The sequence below is a fragment of the Camelus bactrianus genome, chromosome 18 (genome assembly GCF_048773025.1).
Source record: "Camelus bactrianus isolate YW-2024 breed Bactrian camel chromosome 18, ASM4877302v1, whole genome shotgun sequence".
Taxonomy (NCBI): Eukaryota; Metazoa; Chordata; class Mammalia; order Artiodactyla; family Camelidae; genus Camelus; species Camelus bactrianus.
Window position 1 is genome coordinate 17108089 of NC_133556.1, and position 24022 is coordinate 17132110.

Below are 24022 nucleotides of genomic sequence, written 5' to 3' on the forward strand. Positions count from 1 at the left end.
TCATTTTGTTTCACTCAACAGAGCTTCCATTGTTCAGCGAGTGTATAGGGAATATTCACTAGATGCCGTATGTTTGCGGGTTAGACATACTGTCTTCCCTGGAGGAACTTGGCCACTGGAGAAGGAGGCCTCCTAATCAGAGAAATTGTAATACATAGAAAATCAGAAGGACGGTGGATGGAGAATGACTTGAAAAACTCAGATGCTGGGCACAGAGAGCCAGGGATTGCTTTAGAGAAGGGACATCAGATATGCAGGGGTCCTCAGAGGTCCTGTGGCCCTCCTTTGGAGGTCCTGATTGGACAAGTGTTGGGAGTCTGGACCTCCCACCCCTGCTTTGCCCAGAGCAGCCCTGCTGTCACATCCTCTGCGTGTGAGCTCTGTGGGGCCTGGGCGTGCACATCTCTTCTTCACCATCGACTCCCTGATCAGGAGTCACCCCACTCACGTAAGCTTGCGTGGTCAGCGTTGGATAGATGAGTTAATTTTGGTGCTCTGCCCAAGATTTCCTTCGAGAAAACGAGTCTTCAAAAACTGCCCAGGCAGTATGGAGTTAATGTTACCCTTTATTTTTATTTAACATCCAGCTGTGAATTTCTTTTTACTTTTTTTTAATGATTCAGATAACCTGAGCTCACGGTCCTTTTCTGTAGTCCATGATTTTTTTTAACAAAGAAAAAAGCAGGGGAGTTATGTAACTTATATTCTGAATCATCCCGCCTCCCGTATCTCTAGTTTTCCTAGTTTGAGAAACCATCCTTAAGAAGATGCGCGTGCCTGGGGCTTCCACTTGTGAAGCACTGAGGGCTGGTGGATGGCAGAATGAGGCTCCTATTCCACTGGGTGTTTCCAGACTCTCTCAGCCCCTGTGCTCCGTGTCTCATATACACTTGTTTCTTTTCCTTCTGGCAGAGGTGGAGTTTAACGTATCGGAAGCCTTCGTACCTTTCGCCACCCCCAATTCCAATCACTCGTCTCACACTGGAAATGACTGTGACTCCGGGACCCTGGAGAGGAAGCGGCCGGCCAGCATGGCGGTGATGGAAGGGGACCTGGTGAAGAAGGAGAGGTGTGTGTAGACCCGTTCACTTCCACACCAGCGGTAGATGTCGCGTAGAGGAACTGCTGAACCCATGGTCTCGGGCGCTGCCTCTGTGGACTTGTAATCCGGGAGCGACCCACTCGGCACCCAGGCCTGTTGCAGTCCAGATAGTTTCAGGAATTCCACTCTGGTTCATCCGAAACGTGAATCTGACCCCAAGCAGGCGTGTAGTTTTGTCAGTTAACTCTCGTCCCTCGTGCATTCAAGCTTTACGTGGTGGTCTGTGAGAGCCCCACATGGTGGCATCTCACACATCTAAGTGTACCTGATTGGGGGAAAAAGAAAAAGGGGGAAAAAAGTGAAATACTGTGGACGTATGTCCCAAAGTGAGTGTGAGAACAGCCCACCTCTCACAGCAGCTTGTGTGACTTGGTGTTTAAAGAGTCGTAGTTTTAGTATGACTTGGCTCTTCCCTGGAAGCCACCCACTGAATCTGCTTTTCAGCTGGAGAAACCTCAGTTTGTGCCAATCCTGGAAGAAAAAAACGTCTGTGTTGGACTTAGTGAGAGACAGTATGTCTCTATGCTAGGCTCCATCAGTGATTTTCGCAAATTATTAAGGCTATTTGTGGTTTTTGCCTTCGATGCCAATCTAGCCAACATGTGTAGTGAAATGCCACTGTGTTCCCCAGTAATGCTAAAAGTTAGAAGTAACATGCTTTTCTCGCATACATGTAATAATAATGTTACTGGAAATAGTTTTATACTAAGACTAAACGAGCTCTTCTTTTAATTACCCAATCTTACAGGGGGGTGGATTTTTTTTTAAGTTTGTTTTTGTTTTTTGTTTGTTTTTTTTAACCCACAGCAAAGAAAAAAGCTTTACTTTTCTCTTCTGTTCCTCTGGAATTCACACTTATTCTGTGCAAAAGTTTTACATCTCTGAACCCACCTTCACACATGCAGTAGTGCCCCCGATGACAAACGCCAGCCTCCACAAAGTCAGCCTTTGTATATTTTAAGTTACAACGTGCAATGTTACAGGTCTAGTTAGCACACAATAAACAATTCTCAGCTGTCTTCCTGGATAGGGTTCTCCCCGCCGACTGACCCAGTAAACACAAGCTCAGGGAGCCATGTACTTTTTACTTTTTGAACTGGGAAAAAATTTTACAGTTCATACACCAGTGGGCTTCAGTGATGAGTGAGTCTTCCTTCCACCTTATCCTCCAGCCACCACCCCAGCCACTTCTCAGAAGCAACCATTGTCCCAGTGCTATGCATCCTTCCAGATGCAGTCTTTGCATACACGTAGACCAGCGTGTCCACATCTCAGCCTGAGAGGCAGTGTGATGTGACGGCATTACGTTGCCACACTTCTGCACTCGCCTTCCACCTTGATGCCCAGGCGCCCAGCGCCGAGCTGATGGGCTTGTACGTAGCACTGTAGAAAGACACACGCCAACTGACGTCACTCACTCAAGATGAGACCTGCCTGTTCGCTTTCAGCTGCTCACACCCACTTTGAGAGAGGACACTGATCAGTACCAGGTCCACGTTTAAAGCCAAGTTGAGTCGCTTGCCTGGGTGATAGGAATGACCGTTAATCTGGTCCTTGCCGCTTCACTGCATGCCGGGCAACTTGGGTGGCTGTCCCCGCGTGCGAGGTTGAACACGCGCGGACTGATGGGCTTCTGTGTCAGTCGTTGGCTCGCAGGTGTGTTGACTGTTTCTTCTCTCTGTGTAGCTTTGGTGTGAAGCTTATGGACTTCCAGGCCCCCCGGCGGGGTGGCACTCTAAATAGAAAGCACGTATCCCCTGCTTTCCAGCCGCCACTCCCGCCCACAGATGGCAGCACCTTGGCTCCAGCGGGCCCAGAGCCCCCTCCCCAGAGCTCTAGGGCTGAAAGCAGCACAGGGGGTGGGACTGGCCCCTCCTCTGCGGGCACCCTGGAGCAGGGCCCAAGCCCGGGCGATGGCAGGTAAGGGGCCGGCTTCTGCTGGCAGTGGGTGCTGGACGCCCCAGCCTTCTTACAGGTGCTGGCCTGCGGGCGTGGCCTCCGTGCCCAGAGGATCGCTCAGCACGGAGTGAACCCAGTTAGCCTTCACGCCTCCGGTTGGCAAAGGATGGAAATAAAGACTGCAGAATGCTTGCTTCCTTTCCTGTTTTCCAAAGAAAGCAACATTTGTTTGCATTCTTTACCATACCGCTTTGGTGCTGGAAGCCAGAAGCCCGCAGGTGTCTAGCAGTCCTGTCTGATGTGTGCTCATTGTTCATGTACCACTTGCTTGTTGTCACCCACTACGCTAACGAGCCAGCATTTGACTGTAACAGGCTGTTAGGTTATTGTATTCCTGGCATTCATGCATTCGTTCACTTACTCATCCATCCATCCATCCACCCATCCCATCAGATTTACTGAATAACTAAGTAATATATCCTGGATGCTGTGCTGTGCACACTAGGTCACTAGGCTACCCCCACCCCCTAGCTTTCAGTCTTGTAGGGGCGCTGATCCACGAGAACAAGGTGGAAAATGTGATGATTGGCTTTCTTAAAAGGCTCTTTTGTTCCTTAGAGCCACCTGGAGTGGACTACAGATATACAGCAATTTTAAGAAAAAAAAAAAAACAAACAAAAACCTTTTGAACTTGAGACTTTAATTTCATCTGCATAAATCCAGTGCTCTACTCTGCCCAGGCAGATGACCCCCAGAGGCCACTTCAGGTGGTGTCCCGGGTCGCTCTGAACTGGCAGCTGCTGTAAAAGTTGAGCCCCTCTTGTAGGTGTGGACATCTTTATTGCCTAGGTCTAGCCTGGCTACCTGTAAAGCACTACACGATTGTATAGAAAGTGAAATAAATACTGAAAACCGGCGTGGCCAGTTCATCCACGTCCTTTTTTCTGCCCCGAGATGAACCTGCCTTGGGAGAACTCCCTTACCTCATCTTTAGGTGGGGAGAGAGTGCCGACGAGATAAGAATCTTGTTAAATCCTCATAGCTGAACTCTGCGGGGCGTATGCTTTCTTGAATTCCTTTCTTCCCTCATAATTTGAGGAAGTTCACTCTTTGGTTAAAAATAACTAAACCTTCAAACTTCCTAGTGCTTCGTGTGCACATCATAAGCTCCACATTGGCCTGTCCATTAGCTGTTACTGTATGTGTATTCGTTTTGGCTTAAGTTTTTTTCTTTTGAGAAGAAAACTCTTAGCAAACGCAGACATTTTCATTTACCTGGAGCGTTCAGTTTGTTTAATCAAGGCTAAATACATTATTTAAGACAATAATCAGTCTTCACTGCAGAAGGACAAATAGAATCACTTTGCTCTTTGTTTTTTATGCTCTGCAGATATTTTTGTGTACATTTCACTAATGGCATTCACTCTTTGGTGACCGTGACAAAATGGAGCTATAAAGTTTAGTATAAAAAGTTCTGAGCCAGGAATTAGTAAACCTGAGTTCTGATCTCTACCCTAATATTAACTGACTCTGGACCTTGAGCAATCATTTAGCCTCTCAGAGTTTCTATTTCTTCAAGTCCAAATTATTGATGATAATTGAGTGCTTTGTCATTAATTTTGTCCAGTGTATATGTCAAAGTTGCATTATTATGAAGTCCAAAAGCCCTTTCATTTTTTTTTTTTAATATTGCCCAATTGAAGTACCAGCAGACCAGAACTTGAAATTTCTCGTTGGTTGCTGCAAAATGGGCCCTATTATGATATTTGACTGGCAGAGTAGTTGGAAGACAGTCTGATGCAATGAAGCTCATAAAATCTGTAGTCCTGTGTGACGCCAAATAAATACTAGCTTTATAGACCCAGTGGGAGCTATTTAAAATTGCAGATGACCTCCTTGCTGGCTTCAGGGAAAACTCTGGTCGGAACCTTATATTTTACAGCAGGCTTATTAGCTTTTCTGGCTGGGAGTGCCTGACATCTAATTGGTCTTCTGTTCCCCATAGTCCCCCAAAGCCCAAGGACTCTGCACCGGCACCTGCCCCTGCACCAGGGAGAAGCAGCGGTCAGGCGGCCTCTGGCCAAAACCCGGCCCCAGCAGCTGCCGGCTCCCATCAGCTCTCGGTCGGCCCGGCGCACAATTCCGCTGGCCCAAGCCCTCACACTCTGCGCCGAGGTAAGTGGCCACCTTTACTCCGTGCCCTCGGGTAGGGATGACAGACCTCCCCGGGTCCGTGCAGGGATCAGGTTGAGAAGCCTTCCAGCTCATCGGTTCCACGTCTGTTATAAAATGGCAAGCCGAAAAGCCAGTCGTTAAGGAAAAGAATCATCAAAGGGAGATGAAAAAATGGGGAGCAGGAAAGCACACATTTACGAAGATGTTCAAGCTACAAAGCTTAGCAAACAGTCATTTCTCCAGAAACGCTCTCAGGTTCCCAGGACTCGGCGTTCCAAGCCCTCACTCTGTTTTGGGACTGCCCCAGCTAGGCTTTGTGGGTCTGCAAGCCCCTGGACCCACCGGCCTGGGGTCGGGGCCTTCTGGGTCCCCCATTCACACGGAATCTGAATTGTTCCCACCTGGGCCCTCTAGTTCCCCGCCCAGCAGCTGGGGGAATGGCTTTTTTTTTTTTTCAATTGAATGAAAGATTCTTCAAATTCTGTAGTTCTTTGCTTTACGATTTTCAAAAGTTTCACATACATGATTTCATATAATTCCATAATAATGCCCTTTTTTCCCCAGTTCCTACCTGCCTCTCTCCACTGCTCTCTCCTCACTGATAGTCACTAGTTTGTTCTCTGTATCTGTGAATCTGCGTCTTTTTTTGTTTTATTCACTAGTTTGTTGTGTTTTTTTAGATCCCACATATAGTATTTGTCTTTGTCTGTCTTATTTCACTGAGCATAATGCCCTCCAAGAGGGGAATGGCTTTAAAACACAAAGCAGGTCATGTCACCTCTGGGTGGAACTCTCCAGTGGCTTCAGTGCCGACCCCCAACCATCACCCTGCGGGGTCTGGCGGAGCCGCCTCTGAGCCCAGCTCTTACCCCTGCCCCTCTCGCTGCACCTTCAGCCTCGCTGGTCTGCTCTCTGTTCCTCGGATGCACTAAGCTTTTTCCCTCTTCAGAGCTTCTGCACGTGTTTTCTCTTCCAGAACAGTCTATCCCACTTCTTCACGTGGTCCCTTCCTTCTATTTTACTTTCTGTTTTATTGGGGTAAGAACACAACATGAGATCTGCCCTCTTAAATATTTGTGTACGGTGTACAGTCGCGTCCTGTGAAGTGTGCAGTACAGTGTTGTACCGCAGCTCTCTAGAAGTTATCTGACATAATCGAAACTTTATGCCTGTTGACTACCAGCTCTCCATTACGCCCCATCTTTACTCCCTCCCCCCAGCCCCTGGCAGCTTCCGTTTCACTCTCTGAGTCCGAGTTTGACTGTGTTCCATACCTCCTATAAGTGCAGTCATGCAGTGTTTGTCCTTCTGTGACTAGCTTATTTCACTCAGTACAATGGCTTTAAAGTTTGTCCGTGTTGTTATATATGACAGAATTTCCTTCTGTTTTAAGGCTAAATAATATTCCATTTTATGTATATACCACTTTTTTTTTTTTTAAATCCAGTCATCCATCATTGGGCATATAAGTTGTTTCCACATCTTGGCTGTTGTGAATAATGCTTCTGTGAACATGAGTGTGCAAAAAGAAATTTCTTCAAGACCCTGATTTCAGTTCTTTTGGATAAATATCCAGAAGTGAGATTCTTGAATCAATATGGTAGTTCTATTTTTAAATTTTTTTAAGAGCCTCCAAACTGTTTTCCTTAATGGCTGTGCCAATTTACATTCCCAATAGTGTACAAGAGTTTCAGTTTCTCTGTATTCTCACCAACACTTTGGTCTTTTTTTTTTTTTTTTTTAAAGCCATTCTAACAAGTGTGAGGTAATGTGTCATTTTGGTTTTGATTTGCATTTCCCTGATTGTTAGTGCTGTTGAGCACTTTTTCATATGCAACTTTTGGCCATTTTTATCTCTTCTTTGGAGAAATGTCTTTTTAAGTCTTTGGTCCATTTTAAGACCAGGTTGTTAGTGTTTTTGCTATTGAGTTACAGGAATTCCTTATATTATTTTGGAAATTAACACCTTATCAGATACACAACTTGAAAATATTTTCTCCCTTTCTGTAGGTTGTCTTTTTATTCTGTTGATTGTTCCCTTTGCTGTACTGAAGCTAATTAGTTTGATATAATTCCACACATCTATTTTTGTTTTTGTTATCATGGCCAACACCAGTGTTATGAAACTTTCCCCTTGTGTTTCCTTCAGAGATTTACAGTTTCAGGTCTTACGTTTTAAGTATTTAATCCACTTTGAGTTGACTTCTGTATATTGTGTAAGATAAGGGTCCAGTTTCATTCTTTTACATGCAGGTATCCAGTTTTCCCAGCATCATCCTTTCCCCATTGTGTATTCTTGGTGCCCTGTTGACGATCAGTTGACCAGATGGGCGTGGATTAATTCCTGCTCTCTCTGTTCCATTCTACATGGGGTTGCTTCTTATCATTCAGGTCTCAGCTCAAAACCTTCCTCCCCCGTGAGCCCTCCTGGACTGCCCAGTCTGAGCTGATGACCACTGCCAACCCTACCAATCACACAAGTCATTCTCTATCATGTCACTCTATTCCTTTCAGGGCATTTTTCTCCATCTGAAATTTTTTATTTTGTTTTTTAGTAGATTGCCAGTCTTCCTTTGTAGCTCTCACATAGCTGGGATTTTACCTACCCCATACGTTCCAATATTCCTATCCCTGGGACTCTGTCACAGAGAGGGCCCTCAGTAAATATGTGTGGTCTGGGAGCTCCAGGTGCCTCTTAGATCTAGAACGACTTGGGATATTTGGCAGATGCAGATGTTTTTGGTTGTCACAGTCAGGAAGGGGAGTGGTATCAGCATCTCGTGGGTGGCGGCTAAAGCCAATTAAATTCCTTGTGAACCAGGATGCCCCGTGTCTTAACTCCCAGTTGCATTTATCGGCGTATGGGTGGTCTTCAATATAAAATGACACATATTTTTGAATTTGATATAATTTTAGACCTTAAGGAGAATTGTAGAGATAGTATTGAAAATGCCCATATAGTCTTCACTGAGCTTCTCTTAATTTTAACATTTTACAGAACAACTATTGAAATCAGGAAACTAACATTGATACAGTGAAATTGGCTAAACTTCAGGTTTTGACCAGATTTCCCCAGTCTTTCCTGTAAAGTTTTTCTTTCTGCCCAGCATCAATCCAGAATCCCATGTTGCATTTATTTTTTTAAGGTGATGATTTAATGTATGTGAAATAATTACCACAATCAAGTGGTTAGTATCCAAAATATATCAGAAACTCATACAATTCAATAGCAAAAAGGCAGATAGCCCAATTAAAAAATGAGCAAAGAATACATTTCTGAGTCCATATTCTTTTATTATTCTCTCTGTAACAGGACTAGGGAAATAGAATAAATAACAGTTTTGCTAATGGAAAATCTCTTTTTTTTTAAATAGACTTTATTCTTTTAGAGCAGTTTCAGGTTCACAACAGAATTGAGCAGAATTTATTTGGTACAATTGAAGAACCAACATGGACACATTATTATCAACCAAAGTCGCTAATGGAAAATCTTAAGAAGGTTCTCCTCCAAGCCACCATCATCTTCATCTGTATCCCAGCTGATGCTTGCGGGAAATTAGGCCTTTTCTCCCTGGATGCCAGCTATACCCATGCTTTCCAGTTGAGATTCCCTCGTAGCCCCGTTAGGAGTCTTTCCTGCTTCCCTTTTCCTGCAATCATAGATCTCAGGCTTCCTCACGGAAGACTTTGATCCTTTGTGTGCCGTGCCCCACACCGCGGACCCCAGCTCAGTCTCCTGGCACCTTCATAGGTGGCCTTAGACAAGGCCTGCCTTTCTCCCAGCCTGGCCTCCACCTGGGACTCGGACCTTGTCACCCCACTCTCATGTGTCCTCTCCTAATTCCCTCTGCACCCTTAAAGGTCAGGAATGATCTTTTATTCAATGTGAATTTACCGTTAATATTGCTGAGAACAGAGAGTTGCAAATTTTTCTTTTTAAATTGCCTATAATAACTAGAGAACTGCTAATATTCCAGATTCTTTCCTTTGTCAGCTTGCTGTGGGAAAAGTTCTTCCAAGTTCCAGGGTCAAAAGTTCTAGGCCAGCAGAGCAGAGGAGACTTTATACCCTTTCCATTTCTGAATTCTGAGCCCTGCGAACAGGGAGCCAGGCGGTGTAGGAAAGAGGGAGAGGTAAAAAGAGTCCAGGGAGGCCACAGGCCGTGGTGGGAGCCTCTGTTCTGCCACCTAGCAGCTGTGTGACCGTTTACAAACACTTGACCTCTCTGAGCCTCCGTTTCCTGCACCGTGAAATGGATATAACAATGCCTGCCTGGCAGTGAGTTGATGAGACTCCGATGAGACAGTCTATGTAAAGAGCCCAGCCGGTGCCAGTGACGTGTTAAGTGAATGACACACGTTCATTCTTCCCTTCGTTTCCCTCTCCCTTTCTTAGGGGATTAGTAGGATCTCAGCAGAATTTGAGAAATGCTAACGTCTCTCCTTTCCACCCGCCCCTCCCAGCCCCAAATCAGTCTCCACACTTGTTTCTCCCTCCTACCCTGCCCTCCTCAGTACCAAATTCCCACCCGGCAGTGATGCTGATCTCAGCTGGTGTAGGGACGACAGCGATGTGACTCGGCTCTCCTTAGAGAAGTAATTCTAAGGCAGCCTTCAGATTTGTACTTTTATTTAGAATATATCTGTTAGCACAGATGATTCTGGAATTCATAGAATTTCTGTTACCAAAAAAAAAAAAAAAAAAAAATCAAGCTCTCTAGAAGAATATGGCTTAGGGCAGGGGGCCAGGGTTATGTACTGGCAGACCAGTCATGCTTAGGGGGCCCTCCTTAGCTGCTCTTGCTTCTCTGCGTTTCTCCTCTCGAGAGAAGGGTGCTGACCGGCAGGATGCCAAGTGGGTTTGGAGCAGAGACTCCACATAGGTGAGGCAGCCTCTATTCACTGAGTGCTCTAATTATTGAACTTTTAAAATGAGAGGTCTTTAAAGACCTATATGTGTATAATGTACTTTTAAAAAATAACCTTTTTATTTGGAAATAATTTTAATTTTAAAATGTATTTTATTTATTTATTTTTGCCAGGGGTGGGGAGGAAACTAGGTTTGTTTGTTTGCTTGTTTTTAAGTGGAGTTACTGGGGACTGAAGCCAGGACCTCCTGCAGGCTAAGCAGGTGCTCTGCCACTGCACTAACCAACCCCCAAATAATTTTTAGATCTACAGAGAAGTTAGAAAGATAGTCTGAGAGTTCCCCTATACCCCCCTTCCACTTTCCTCTATTTTTAACATCGTGCATCACCTTGGTACATTTATCACAGCTAAGAAACCAACACTGCTACATTTTGGTACATTGCTACTAACTAAACTCCATGCTTGGTTCAAATCTCACCCGTTTTTTCCACTAATAGCCATTTTCTGTCCCTGGCTCACTCCCACTAGGAGAGCACATGGCATTTATTCCTCACAGCCCCTTACTCTTCTTTGGTTTGGGCCAGTTTCCAGGCTTCTTTTGTTTTTTCATGGCTCACCAGTTTTGGGGGGTACTGGTCGGGCATTTTGAAGACAGTCTCTCAATTTGCGTTTTTCAGATGTTTTTCTCATGGTGAGACTGAGACTGTGGATTTTGGGGAGGCGGACCACGGGGTGAAGGGTCACCAGACCGCATGGTGGTGGGTACTGATCTCGGCATGGCTCACACGGCGAGGTTAACCTCGGTGCCCTGGTCCAGAGGGCGTTGGCCATCACCGGGCTGCTCTTACTGAGAGGTGTTTTCCCTTTGTGCAGCCGTTAAAAAACCTGCTCCAGCACCCCCGAAACCAGGAAACCCACCTCCTGGCCATCTCGGGGGCCAGAGTTCTCCGGGAACGTCTCAGCATCCCCCCAGCCTGTCACCAAAGCCGTCCACCCGAAGCCCTTCCCCTCCCACCCAGCCCCCGGGCCAGGCCCCGGGCCAGCCGTGCGCCGCCTCGCAGCCCTCTGCACCCCGGAGGTACTCCAGCAGCCTGTCTCCGATACAAGCTCCCAATCACCCGCCGCCGCAGCCCCCCACGCAGGCCACGCCGGCTGCGCTCGCCAAGCCGGGCAGCCAGGGCGCGCCCGCCCCCGCCGCCCTGCCGGGGGAGCACGGACTCGAGCAGGCACCCCACACCCCTCCCCAGACGCCAACGCCCCCCAGCACCCCGCCCTTAGGGAAGCAGCACCCTGGCCTGCCGGCTGCCCAGACCCAGGCGGTGAGCAACCCCGAGGCTTCGGCGCTGCACGGAACCTTACCGAGACCGAGACCAGTACCGAAGCCGAGGAACCGACCCAGCGTGCCGCCACCCCCGCACCCTCCCGGCGCCCACCCCGCCGGCGAGGGCAGCCTCAACATCGCAGCGCCCACCGCTTCCAAAATAGTAACGGGTGAGTAGGCAATGGGTTCACACACTTCCCCCTCTCCACTCGACCTTGCTTTTGCAGGGCTCCCCGTCATTTAGCCTTTGATTTCTATCAGGGGTGGGCAAACTACAGCCAGTGCCCAAATCTGGCCCCCAGCTAATTTTTGTAAGTAAAGTTTTATTAGAACATAGCCACGCCCATTCATTTACATACTATCTCTGGCTGCTTTTGTGCTAAAACAGCAGAGTTGTGTAGCCTTCTCAGAGGTCGTACGCTCTCACAGCCTTAAAAATTACTACCTGGTTCTTGGAGTTTGCCACCCCCTGATTTATAGGTTCATTTTGTGTTTACAACCGTCTATGGTTACATTTTTCTAGGTCTAATGTCCTAATCCAGGGGGAAGGTATTGTGCAGCTTGAGCATGACATTGATTTCTTAGTGAATTCCCCATTAAAATGCTTGTTTTCCTTTTAAGAGTAAAAATATTCATAGTAAGTGAAGCATTTCAGTATAACCATGAAAAACGTGATTTGTGCCAAACTGGGTGCCCTGGGAAATGAGATTTGGGGGCATGACCCTATGAGAGTGCTAGCCTCTCCTGGCAAAGGAGAGAAGAATCAAGATTTCCCCATCATTCCATGGAAACCTGGTTTGGGTGTTGAAGATTGTACAGATTTTACCTACCTAATGGAATTTTTCAAAATAAGCAGTCTAGAGCATAACTATTTTATTTAATTACGATTTTAAAAAATATTTCCATCCCAAGTGTTCTACTTTACTATTTGATTTAAGGATGGGATGGATGGATTTTTTTTTAATGCGTTTTTTAAAATGGTAATTAGGAGCTTTGAATCATTTCTTAGAACAGCCTAGTCTTAAATTTTTCGAAGTGGGGCTGTTTTTAGAGAAGAAGCTAAAATACATCTTTGGGCCCTCCAACCGTACAGAGTGACTTTTCTGCTGAAAATGAGCAAAAGGTACACCCTGAACTGGTACCCGAAATGGTGAGGGTTAACCGACTAGTCTCTCTTTTGATAACTTTTTTTTTTTTTTCAGGAGAATAATGTGTGATTCGCGTGTGTTGTAAATTGTTAACTTTTTTTCTGATGACACCTCAGCTTTTATTTTTTTAAAACAAAGTCGCATTGGTTTGTTTGTTTGTTTGTTCCCCACTAGATGCCCTTCCTAGTGCCCTCACAGGTGGGGAAGGTTTCCAGGACTAAGGTCTGTAACCACCCCCCAAGCAGCTTGCCCGCAGCCCCAAATGCTCCTGCTTAGCATACGTGTTTTGCATACGTGCTTTTGACTTTGTGCTCAGGAGCAGCCATCTGACCCCCTGCCATCCGTTCTGTAGCGTGTAGACATCACTTTTTGTTTTTATCAGAAGCACTTTGAGCTGCAATGCTCCGAATTCAAGAGGTAGATGTCAGTAGCTTGCAAGCCGATTTCCAGCTGCTCAGATAAGATAGTAAGACTTGTCTCCTTTCTTTCTGGTAAGCTCTTCAAAGATGTTCTGCTCTCCTCGGGGTGATTTCCCTGTCATTGACTGGCCGGTCAGCATTCATCCAACCAAAGAGGATTCGGGTGCAGTTAGCACAGAAAATTGTGTCCCCTGTGTCTTAAGCTTTTAATTTTTAATTTTACATCTTAGTGCAAGTTAACTGCATGGTGCTTCTTAATTTGGTGTTTGAAATTTGCAGGACCAAAAAAAAAAAATCTTCCTCCAAAGATCCCACACTAAATTTCTTTGCATTATGGCTTACTTACATTTTTGCTTTCTTAAACCATAGGAGCTTTTTGAAAGATACCGTGAGGGTCATCTGAATTTTGCCTTTAGGTCCATATTTGGATGGCATAAGGCTCTCATTGTGTATATAACTGCTTTAATCAGCTGATCTGAGCCTTAAGCTGTCAGTGGGCTACTTAGCCAGAATTTTCACTGCTTTGGTTTGACCAAAACTTTCCGTAGAAACCAGAAGGGGAAAACAAGAATGCAGTCTTTATAACACAGAGTGGGGCATAGGTGTGATTACACCTTCCTGACTCCTAGATGATAAACCCAAAAGTCTGGGGTTGCCCAGTTGGGTGTGGAAGTCACTTATAGAGTGAAATGACTAAACCCTAGTTAAGGCTGAGCCTTTTAACACTTCAGTACTTATGAGACATCAGAAGTTTATTCCCCAAACATTCCTTTTGTTTAGACTCAACTAGAATTAATGGCTATTCTTTAATACCATTGTTATCTGGGGTGTATTTATTCCAGAAGGTTATTTTATTGATCTGCTATGACACTGTAATGGTCTGTACTTTACAATTGTCAGATAAGTGAAATTTTATATTATTGATGCTTCTCCTTAGGATATGAGCTAAATATTTGAAAACCAATCTATGCTTTGAATTCTCCTAACTCAGGAGATTCCACAGGTCACCACAGTTATCTTTGTATTACAGAATTAATTTTTAATTTCTTAAAATCCCCTAGATTGCCGTTAGAAGTGCACAAAAAGCTAGAATTTAATAGAATTCGTGAATCTGCGGTGGGGGAGGGTAGAGCTCAGTGATAGATCACTGTGCTTAGCATGCACAAGGTCCTGGGTTCAATCCCCAGTACCTCCGTTAAAAATAAATAAATAAACCTAATTACACCCCCTCCAAAAAAAAGAAAGGATTCATGAATCTGCTAGTGTTGATCGTGCTGCTATTAACCGATCTCGGGTAAAGCCATTGGGTATTTCAGGAAGAAAAAAAATGTGACTTCCTTGGACAGGTAGTCGTTTATAATGATTTCACTTGGGAAACTCTGTACAGACAAATTCCTGAAAACAGGTTATTCGTTATCGTTTAGAGGATTTGACCTTAAAAACTGAATTATGGCCGGGGGGGGGGGGTGGAGATTAAGATAAGCTCCTTGCGGGAGATTTTTGCTGCCAAACAGGTTTGGCCGCCAGTTCCTGGCAGCCCTGCACCAGAGAAAGGAGGGACTCTGCTGTCCGTCGTTTCGAATCTCTTCTTCATCGTCCCTCAAGAAAGCAGTAGGATTTGAGCTTCGCAAGGAAGAGCGTTTACATCTTGCTGTTTTTAAAGTAATAGATTTTAGCCAAGAGTGTTCTAATTTAAACATTTTATTAAATAATTTAGATGTATGACCTGCCATATTCAGTAAGAACTGAAATTGGAATATGTAATGGTAAGGAAAAGGCACCTGATTGGCCGAAGCGTTTTTGCTACGTTATGATCATGTTTGCGCACTAATGCCTGTCGTTAACCGGTCACTCTAACCCTGCCTGCTTGCATCCCCACTAACAGTGCATGCACTCCAGGCGGCTGGCCGCGTCGTGCTTGCTGTCAATGACTCCGAATACTAAGCGTGCTCACAGACGTGCCCCAGCTGGTCACCTTGTTACCTCTTTAACTTCCAGTCTTTTCTATACCAGGCAGGCTTGAGGGGTAGTGGAAAGAGCCCACACCAGAATCACACACGCCTGAGTTATATTTTCAGCTCTCCGTGTAACAGCAGTCACAGCACAACCTGGTTGATCTGTAAAATGGTGACATTTGTGAGAATAACTTTCAAAGGGGTTACATCAGATAACATACAAAAAACATCTTACAGTTCTTACTACACAGTGGGTCTAAATAAATGGTCACTATTTATGATCATTTTTATGAAAAAATAGATAACCAGAGTTCGATACGAGGTTCGCATGTCACCATTTTAAAAACTCATATGCCTGGACCCAGACGCAGGCGGTCTGGAGCCCAGGCATTTATGTTTTGATTCTGATACACCAGTTGGTGGTGGGTTAAAAAGACAGTGTTCTGGAGTAACAGGTATTTCTTAATTTGGTGAGCCCCAGAATTCCCTCAGAGTCGTTCTTCCACTGCGCGGTGGTGGAAGAAAGCACATTACTGTCATTAGATACCCGACACTGTGCTGGCCCTCACGGTCTTGGCTCTCTAAAATTAAACTCTTTTTATATCATGAAAGTAATGCCTTTTAAAAATAAGTTCAGATCCTAAAGCAAATTGGGGAACTAGAAATAATACGAAATCACCCTTCCAAGATTGAAAAAGTCCACTTTTCATATTTCATTTTTTCCTTTCTAGGTTTTCTTTTTTTTTTTCCCTGAAAGGCAAAGGAGGGGTGCATGATCGTAACTATTTGGCACATACAGATTTTGATCTTGCGTTTTTATTTCACTTTACCTCATACACTCTTTCCCATGTTATAATGTAGTTTTCATAACCATCTTTTTCAGTGACTGCATAATAATTTCATTAAGCAGATGCATTAACTTCTCGTAGTTAGACATTTAAGTGACTTCTGCTTCTGCTTCCACTTTATTTTTAATAAATAGACATCAGACTTGTATGAAGATAAATATCCAGTGAGACTTGAGCAGAATCTCTCCTTTGACTGAAATAATGACAAGTTGGCTCAAAGTCTCTTATAGACTAGTCGGCCTCTCACAGCCCTAGAAAACTAAATAAAGAACCGAAGGAAGTCATTCCCCCAGACTCTAGTTTAGACAAGAAGGATGAAAGATCGGGAGGGGGTGGATTCACGCTGCAATTGTTCCTGTAACGTTCAGTTTCAAGGATGTGTTTGGATCTGTGACCCGTCCAAGTGACTATCAAAATAACCTTGGCTTTTTTGAAGGGTAGGTTTACAACCTAGAGCACATAATCGTAATTGTTGAAGTGACAAGTAAACTTTCTAGAACCATAAGAGAATGACCGTTCTGACCCTCAGAGAACCTAGTTCCTGGATCCAGATGCTCAAACAACAAAGGACCCAGGTGACATCTGTCAGCGCCCCAGATCTGTGGCAAGCCACGTCACATTCTGCCTGTGCATGGCGGCTGTGACCTGGGCCTCTGTTTTTTTTTTTTTTTTTTTTGCTTATCTTTTGGTTTTAAACTTAATATCTGTCAGGTGAGCTTAGCTCCCAGCAGTGTGCTCAGAGACCAGCCCTTCTTGGAATGCATGTAATGAAAAACGGAACCTTGAAAATTCATAGCCAGAAAGTTTTTTAGAGGTATTTTAAAAAAATAAATAAATAACTGAGGGTTCCTGCAGGTACCTTTCTAAAATAACCTTTATCGCTCTTGTGCTAAAACGAACCCGAGTGTTTAAGACTCAACCCATGACCTCCTCAGATACCATCTTCTCTCCCAGGTCCCTCACCGTGGGACCCACAGCTTCCTCTGGGGAGGAGGAAAGGCATTCTGCATATTAAGAACCAGACGGCAGAGCCCGACCAGCCTGGCTTTGACCCTCCGTTCGATGCCTGGACAGAGAGCTCAGCCTCTCCGAGTCTCCCTTTCTCACCTTACTGTGGCTCTGATGCTGCCTCAGGGTGGTTTCCCGGGGATTCAGCGAGATGCTGTGACGACGCGTGTGGAGCACTTCATACCGTGTCGAGTATACCAGCGGCTCAGCTGTTGCGGTTTTTCTTTCAGAAAGCTGGCTCTGCCCGCGTGCTGTGATTCTTACTGCTTTCTGTGTGTAAACAGATTTGCCGTTTTCTCTCAAGAAACGATTCATATGAAAGTGAGAGAGGGGCTGGGGAAAGAGACGCACCTGCCGGACAGGGCAGGCAGGAGGTGGAGTGAAGGCATGTTCCTTACGCTCCCACCACACTTTTTTTTTTTTTTTCTGAGTATATAAGGAACATGCATTCATCGTAATAGAAAAATTCAGAGAAGTACAAAGCCAGAGATTATTTATTTGTGACGTTAAAAAGACAGCAAGTTTGTCCTCCAGAAAAGGTCTGTGGCTGATAGATGTTAGTCTGCATGTAAACGGATATTAACAAATAGAAATCTAACTAGTATGTACACCCCCTTTGCACTGTGCATCCCCCACCAGGCATATCAGTCCGGTACTTCCCTGCAAGCTCTTCGGGCCAAGAAGAGACACTGGCTGATTGCACTGTCTGTCTTGTTGGGTTAGGATAATGGTAAAGGGATTGAATTTGCAATGAATTTTCTGTATCAGGGCTGTCTTCAAAACATGGCTTCTTCTTTACATGAGGCTATAGGAAAGGAGAATTGGAAAGATGGTCGGGCTGGATGACTTTTTATCTGTCCCTCTGCCCATCCATCCAGACAGGCAGTCACAACATTTATTAAATGTCTGCTTTTAACAGTCCCTTGGGTCACTGCTTCAGTCAGTGCTTTAAGTCACTATTCTAGGCACTGGGGATACACCGAGAACCAGACAGACATGGTCCTACCCTCGTTGACTTTTGTTCTGCCAAGGACAAATCTGAGACAGCCTTTATTCTGTACACATAGACCACCCTCGACTGTACCATTAGATAGTGAAATTCAGCACCATTTAATTGGTTTTACAATTATTGTAAGACTTGAATTGTCTGAAAGGGTATTCAGCACCTGAATTCTTACACGCTTTTGCACCTCTATAAACCTAGCAATTTCTCTGAGTTGAGGTGCATAGGAAACCTTGAGGGATGGGTCAGCCAACCCAGGAGTCACTGGTAGAAAAGAGACGCCCTAGGAAGTAAACAGATCTTGCAGAAACAGATCTACTTGGGAAACAAATCCTTCTGTCTTAATTAGGACCTCTCTCCCTGACTTGGCTGTGGGCTTCATTAAAGCTGTGTCTGGCTTGTTCACGGTTGTGTCCTCACAGGTACAATGTGGTAGATGCTCAGTAAGTGTTTGTTCATGAGGGAGAAAATATAAGACTCACCGCCTCACTAGGTGATGGTTACGGTGTCTTTGTGAGCACAGGAGTATTTCCCATCTTGAGGAAGGAGTTCCAGCCAACATAATAAGACACGAAAAAGGAATTATAAGTATACAAGTGTTAGAAATAGATGAGAAAATTAATATTTGTGGAAGATTTGGTGATTTACCCCAATGATTGTCAGCCTGGAGGGACTGTGCCCCCAGGGGACATTAGGCATTGTCTGGAGACCTCTTTGCTTGTCACACTGAAGGAGAGAGGGCTGTGTGCTACCATCATGGAGTGGGTAGAGGGCAGGGAGGCTGCTAAGCATCCTTCAGTGCACAGGACAGCCCCACAACCCAGAATGATCCAGCCCCAAATGTCACTAGTGCCAAACTTGAGGGCATAACATTAATACCAGGAGGAAACTCACCAGCCTCAGTGGAAGGAACTCTCTCCAGTGAAGCTGAGCTGTTCCCACAGCCCAGATGTTGTCAGGGCGTTTCAGTCAGTGTGTTAGAGGCACGAGTAAGAGTAAGGCTTCTTTTCCTCAATCAGAGCGAGCACATCCTTTGGGGGTTGCAACTCTGAGGATTGCCCTGGGCTCACAAAGGACCACCAGCGCCAGGAGGTGGAGCTGTGCCACGCGGCTGCCCCTGGGGTCTCAAAGGCTTGACACAACTTCTAAGGGCTGATGGTGCCTCTAGTAAGGGAGTGTGTGTGCATGGGCTGACTCTCCATCTTTCCAACTTCTCCTCTTCTCAGAGCACCTCGGGCGGCCTCTTGGGCATTACCACGCATTGATACCGTGTCTCCCCGTGTTTTTGTCCAGACTCCAATTCTAGGATTTCAGAACCGCTTCGCAGCATCTTTCCTGAAATGCATTCAGACTCAGCCAGCAAAGACTTGCCCGGCCGCATTCTGTTGGATATGGACAATGACACAGAAAGTACCGCCCTGTGAGGAAAGCTGCCCCCGCCCTTGACCCCTTCCACCCTGGCGAGTGGAACAGGGGCAGGCAGACATTGATCTTCGCAGACCAAACAGTGAGAAGCTTTCAGTGGAGGGAGGAAGAAGGCCTTACCACGCAGGACTTGGCCTTCTCACAGCCCGAGGAGAGAGCGGAGGCTGACACTTAAAGCTGAATGACCTGTGTCTTGAAGAAGTTGGCTTTCTTTACATGGGAAAGAATCATGCCAAAACAAACAAACAAAAAAAACAGAAAGAAGAAATACCTAGAGCAGAAAGAGTACCATTGCCGAGATGTGCAGGAAGCTTTTGTCACCGCTGTTAACACAGACGGTACCAGCGGCAACTTGGAATGAATGAAGAGCAACGCGTTAACTATCTATTTAATAAAATGCATCCATTACGCAAGTCGCCTCTTTCCTGCTCCTGGGACTTTCGTTCTTATGTATCCCAAGGGAGGTCCCCGTCCTTCCGACTTGCTGCAGAATCATTTTGTATGAAGTATGTTCTGTGTCTCCCCGACCCTGTCAGAACCACGAGCATCAGTGGTGACTGCTGGATCCGTCACCTCAGCAAACTGGAGTGCCTGTGCCTTGTTGGATTGTCAGAATGTAGCGAGAAATGTACTGTTCTTTTTTTTTTTTTTTTTAAACAATGTAATTGCTACTTGATAAGGACCGAACATTATTTTAGTTTCATGTTTAATTTGAATTAAATATATTCTGTGGTTTATATGAAAACGTTATCCTTCTTGGAGGCAAAGCTGTGGATTGTGTGTGTGTGTGAGTGTGTGTGCATGTGCGTGTTGTCACTTCACTAAACAGAATTGTGATGGGACCTGTGAGGGTCCAGTTGTGACTCTAGAAGTTTGAAAGACTGGAGAGCAAGGTCGCAGCGTGAAACCAGCCCCCGGGTGCCCCAGAGACCTCCCGGACTGGCTGTCTCTCAGCGAAAGTTCTGTGGGTAAGGCTTCTCCTCTGCTCTCACCAGTCCTGATCCTCTTTCTTGTCCAGAGACGCTTGTCTTGTCTAGAAACACTCAGATTCCCGGAGACCAACTCCCAGTAACTCAGCCCCACAACCTCATTGCAGGAGCCAGAGCATCTCTTATCGGGGGAGCTCCGTCTTCCAATCTTCTTTCCCAGGATTGAAATACTTGGGAAGATTGTGTGGGGCACTGGAGCGAGGTGAGGCTGATGGTCTGGACGGCTGTTCTGATGACAGCCCCTCTCCGTGGCCCAGGTTTGGCATCTTCTCTTGGGACACCTGCTGCCATGTTGGTGGCTGAGCGGTTGAAGTGATAGACTTGCTTGCTCGGTGCATCAGTGACCTGTCCCTTGCCTAGAAGACACTGGACTTCCTTCTACTGTGAGTTGACTTAAGTTTGAACTTGAAAAGGGCAACCACTTTTTCCTCTTGAAGTTTCCTGTACCCCAAAGACCTCCCTGCTCTTAGTGATTACATTGAAAATCTGTACCTATAAGTCCATTTCCCCCTATATCTTAAATTTGTGTTTGCTGAAGACTCACTTGTTCCTGCCTCCTGCACCATCCCTGTGCTATTCTCTTTCTCTACCCGCCCCCTTCATCTATGGAACAAGCCAAACCCTGTAGAGAAGGCAAAGGTGTCCGTGTCTGTCGCCCGTAAGCATTGACCCCTTCTTCAAGGAGCCCAGCTGCCCACAGTCAGGCGTCTCCGCAGCACCGTGGAAAGGCCTCCCCCATGATGCCTGGGCTCGCACCGGGAGGAAAGGGGGACATGGCGCTTGCTGAGGAGACGGTGTTGGTGCCTGGAGACAGGGACAGTCCAAGATGAACACCCTCCCCAGAATGCAGCATGTGTTTTATCGCTGATTCTGAACTAAAACAGCCAATGCCCTCATTATTTTAAGAATGGTGTTCAGTTTTCACTCCCCTGTTGTTTGTAGCAGTCTCCCTACCTCAACAGCTCCAATCTAAAGAAAAATGAAACTTAACTTGACTCCTACCGGTGTCAGTGGCTACCCTCCATCTTCCTGGACGGACGAGTCATGGTGTGGGACTTGGCGGCTCAGCTCGTGTTCACAGCTGTAGTTGCATCACGGTGGAAGCACCTCCCCGCTGCTGCAGAGCCGTGGTGACCACTGCTGGGGAAGTCGCCACGCTGCTGTCACCTTGCCCTGGCATTACACTCGGTGGATCCTCTTTTCACCAGACCCACCCTCCGCGAGGTCAAGGAGTCTGTCCTCTAAACTCATGGCGGCCATTCCTGACCATCAGGAGGGTGATGTGATGCTGGGATCTGCCCCCTTCACGTTGTCTCCTTCCCTTCTCCACAGAAAAGTTCTCATAGAAAGTCTAGTCCCATGTGCTCAGGCCTTCCGCTCCCACTGCCCTGCCCACAGCTGCCCCAGGGCCGTGGACCTGTTCCTCTCAGCACCCACACCTTGCATGTAGCACCCATCCCGCCTGTTCTTGATCCAGCGTTTTGGAGACTGCAGGGGGTCAGAGCATCCCTGGCTGCCTTGAGTGTCCTGTGTTCGACCCTGTGAATTCCCAAGAGTTCAGTTGCAGTTGGAGTGACTGAATTCTTGGGCTTTCTCGATGGCCCTGGTTCCCTTAGGAGTTCCATGCAGGACTCCTGTCCTCCTCTTGCGGCTCCAGCTCCTAGTGCTCCCCAGAGCCCAGTGAGTCCCACAAGTGCTCATATTTGAAGGTCTTAAGACAAATCCTCCTTGTAGCTTCTCTGCCTGTGATCTGTTCCTGCCACCTGCACGGCAGACCCAATGGTCTGTAACCATATTTCAGAGCCTACACCTTCTCACAGTTGCCGCTCTACCGTCTCTACTCCCGGGTCCCAAGTGGTCTCTGGCTCACAGTCTGGTCTTGCATCAGCTTGGGTAGCACCTCACTGATGGGTTTTTTCAGATCAGTGGCTTCCACTTTTCTAATATCAGAGTGATGGAGCCAAGGAGGAAAGATCTGCTGGTATGGCGAAGCCACTGGCTTTGAGGCAACCAAAAGGCCGGAAAAAAAAAAAAAAAAAAAAAAAGCTGCCAGCCAAGGGGAACAGGGCATGGGGTGGTGCAGAGTTGGGACACCTTCTCTGGAAGCCACTTTTAGATATGTCTGTAATCCACCCTCCCTCCCGTAACCCATCCACATCACTGAGGCCATTCTGCATTTCCTGCCCTGGTACCTTCACAACAAATACCCTTTTTTGCATAAACTTTCTTGGGTTTGTCTCTGTTGCTTGCAATCAAATCTCTCCTATTTGATACACTCTCCAAAAGAGGCTAAAAGAGGCTGTCCTCTTCCACCCACCCTCAGGCACAGAGCTGTCCAGACCCCTCCTTACAGCTCTGCAGGCAGACTTCCCTCTTCCCACATCTCCCCACCCAGCTTCACCCCTCACAGCCACCCAGGCATCCATAAACCACACACACCGTCTGTTATCTATTGCTATGTGACAAGTGACCACAGACTCAGCAGCTTTAAACAGCATACATGTATTGTCTCATAGGGTCAGGCAGGAGTCGAAGCACAGCTTAGCTGGGTCCTCTGCCTGGGTCCCACACAGCTGCCGTAAAGGTGTCAGCCAGGGCTGCGGTCTCATCTGGAAGTCTGACTGGGGAAGAACCCGTTCCTAAGCTCCCTCAGGTTGTCAGAATTCATGTCCCCGTTGTTGTAGGGCCACATGCTCTGAGGGCCCTGGCTTCTTGCTGGCCATCATCTGAAGGATGCCCTCAGCTCCTTGAGAGCTCCTGCAGTTCCTGGTCATGTGGGCTTCCCCAGTGGGGCTGCGACTTCAGCCAGCCAGCAAGGACAGCCTCTCGAGTGAGTCTGCTAGCAGGACAGTTTCCATGCTATGATACAATCACAGGCTGACATCTCGTCACCTTTACCATATTACATTGGCTAGAAGCCAGTCACAATTTCCGTCCACACTCAGGGGGAGGGGATTACACAAGGGCATGAACACTGGGAGGTGGGGATCATTGAGGGTTACCTTGGGGGTCTATCCTCCACACACATCAAACTATCATTACAAGGAAGTGGGTGTAGCTCAGTGGTAGAGCGCATGCTTAGCATGCATGAGGGCCTGGGTTCAAACTCCAGTACCTCCATTAAAAATATTTTTTTAATTTAAAAAGACAGCAAAAAATATTACAAATGACACATGTCAGGGTAGACTTGAGCCAAATATATATAATATATTTTTATTGAAGTATAGTCAGTTTACAATGTTGTGTCCATTTCTGGTGTACAGCACAATGCTTCAGTCATACATGAATATACATTTATTCATTTTTATGTTCTTTTTCACCATAAGTCACTACAAGATATTGAATATAGTTCCCTGTGCTATACAGTATAAACTTGTTGTTTATCTATTTTATATATATTAGTATCTTTTGAAAGAACCAAAACAAAAATTTATCAGGGTTCTGTTTTTACCCTCTATCCTTGTATTTGAATTCAGTTTTCCTACACATCAAGCAATTATTTGAATGACCAGAAATTTTTTTAATGTCATTTCATGGTAGAAATAACATTTTTGCTTTCACACAAGGATGCTCAGAATTGAAGCCATGTCTTAAAAATAATTTCTATGTTTCCTCCAGGTGAATATAGAGGGCTTACTCTTCCAAACACTGGCCTAGACCCTGGGGAACCAACCTGAATCCTACAAACGTTGCCTTGGCCCCCAGGAAGCTTGCAAACAGATACCGAGGAAACAGGGAGAGACTGCAGAGATGGCAGGAGCCAGAAGAGCCCATAGGAGGAAGGCCATCTTGATGGAGATGGAGATGAAGGCAAGCACTCCAGATGCTAGGAACGGCTTGTGCTGCAGGTGTGGGGTGAGGG

General features: G+C 46.1%; 1 protein-coding gene across 5 annotated transcripts in view; it reads left to right on the top strand.

Moving 5' to 3' along the window:
• Window positions 1-19529, top strand: part of ARHGAP17 (Rho GTPase activating protein 17) — a 77871-nt gene extending 58342 nt beyond the window's left edge. Inside the window, exons 16-22 of one of the 5 annotated variants that reach the window (XR_012500325.1) lie at window positions 913-1069; window positions 2789-3022; window positions 5007-5176; window positions 10918-11535; window positions 12688-12735; window positions 14650-14698; window positions 19040-19177. Coding sequence is in view for 4 of the 5 variants with exons in the window: in XM_074346174.1 (XP_074202275.1) it covers window positions 913-1069; window positions 2789-3022; window positions 5007-5176; window positions 10918-11535; window positions 19040-19170 (1310 nt within the window). In the remaining variant the exon portion in view is untranslated. Of the gene's footprint in view, window positions 1-912; window positions 1070-2788; window positions 3023-5006; window positions 5177-10917; window positions 11536-12687; window positions 12736-14649; window positions 14699-19039 lie in introns of all 5 variants that reach the window. The other 4 variants (XM_074346175.1, XM_074346176.1, XM_074346174.1 and 1 more) reach the window with 4 other exon arrangements.
• Window positions 19530-24022: the final 4493 nt, after the last annotated feature.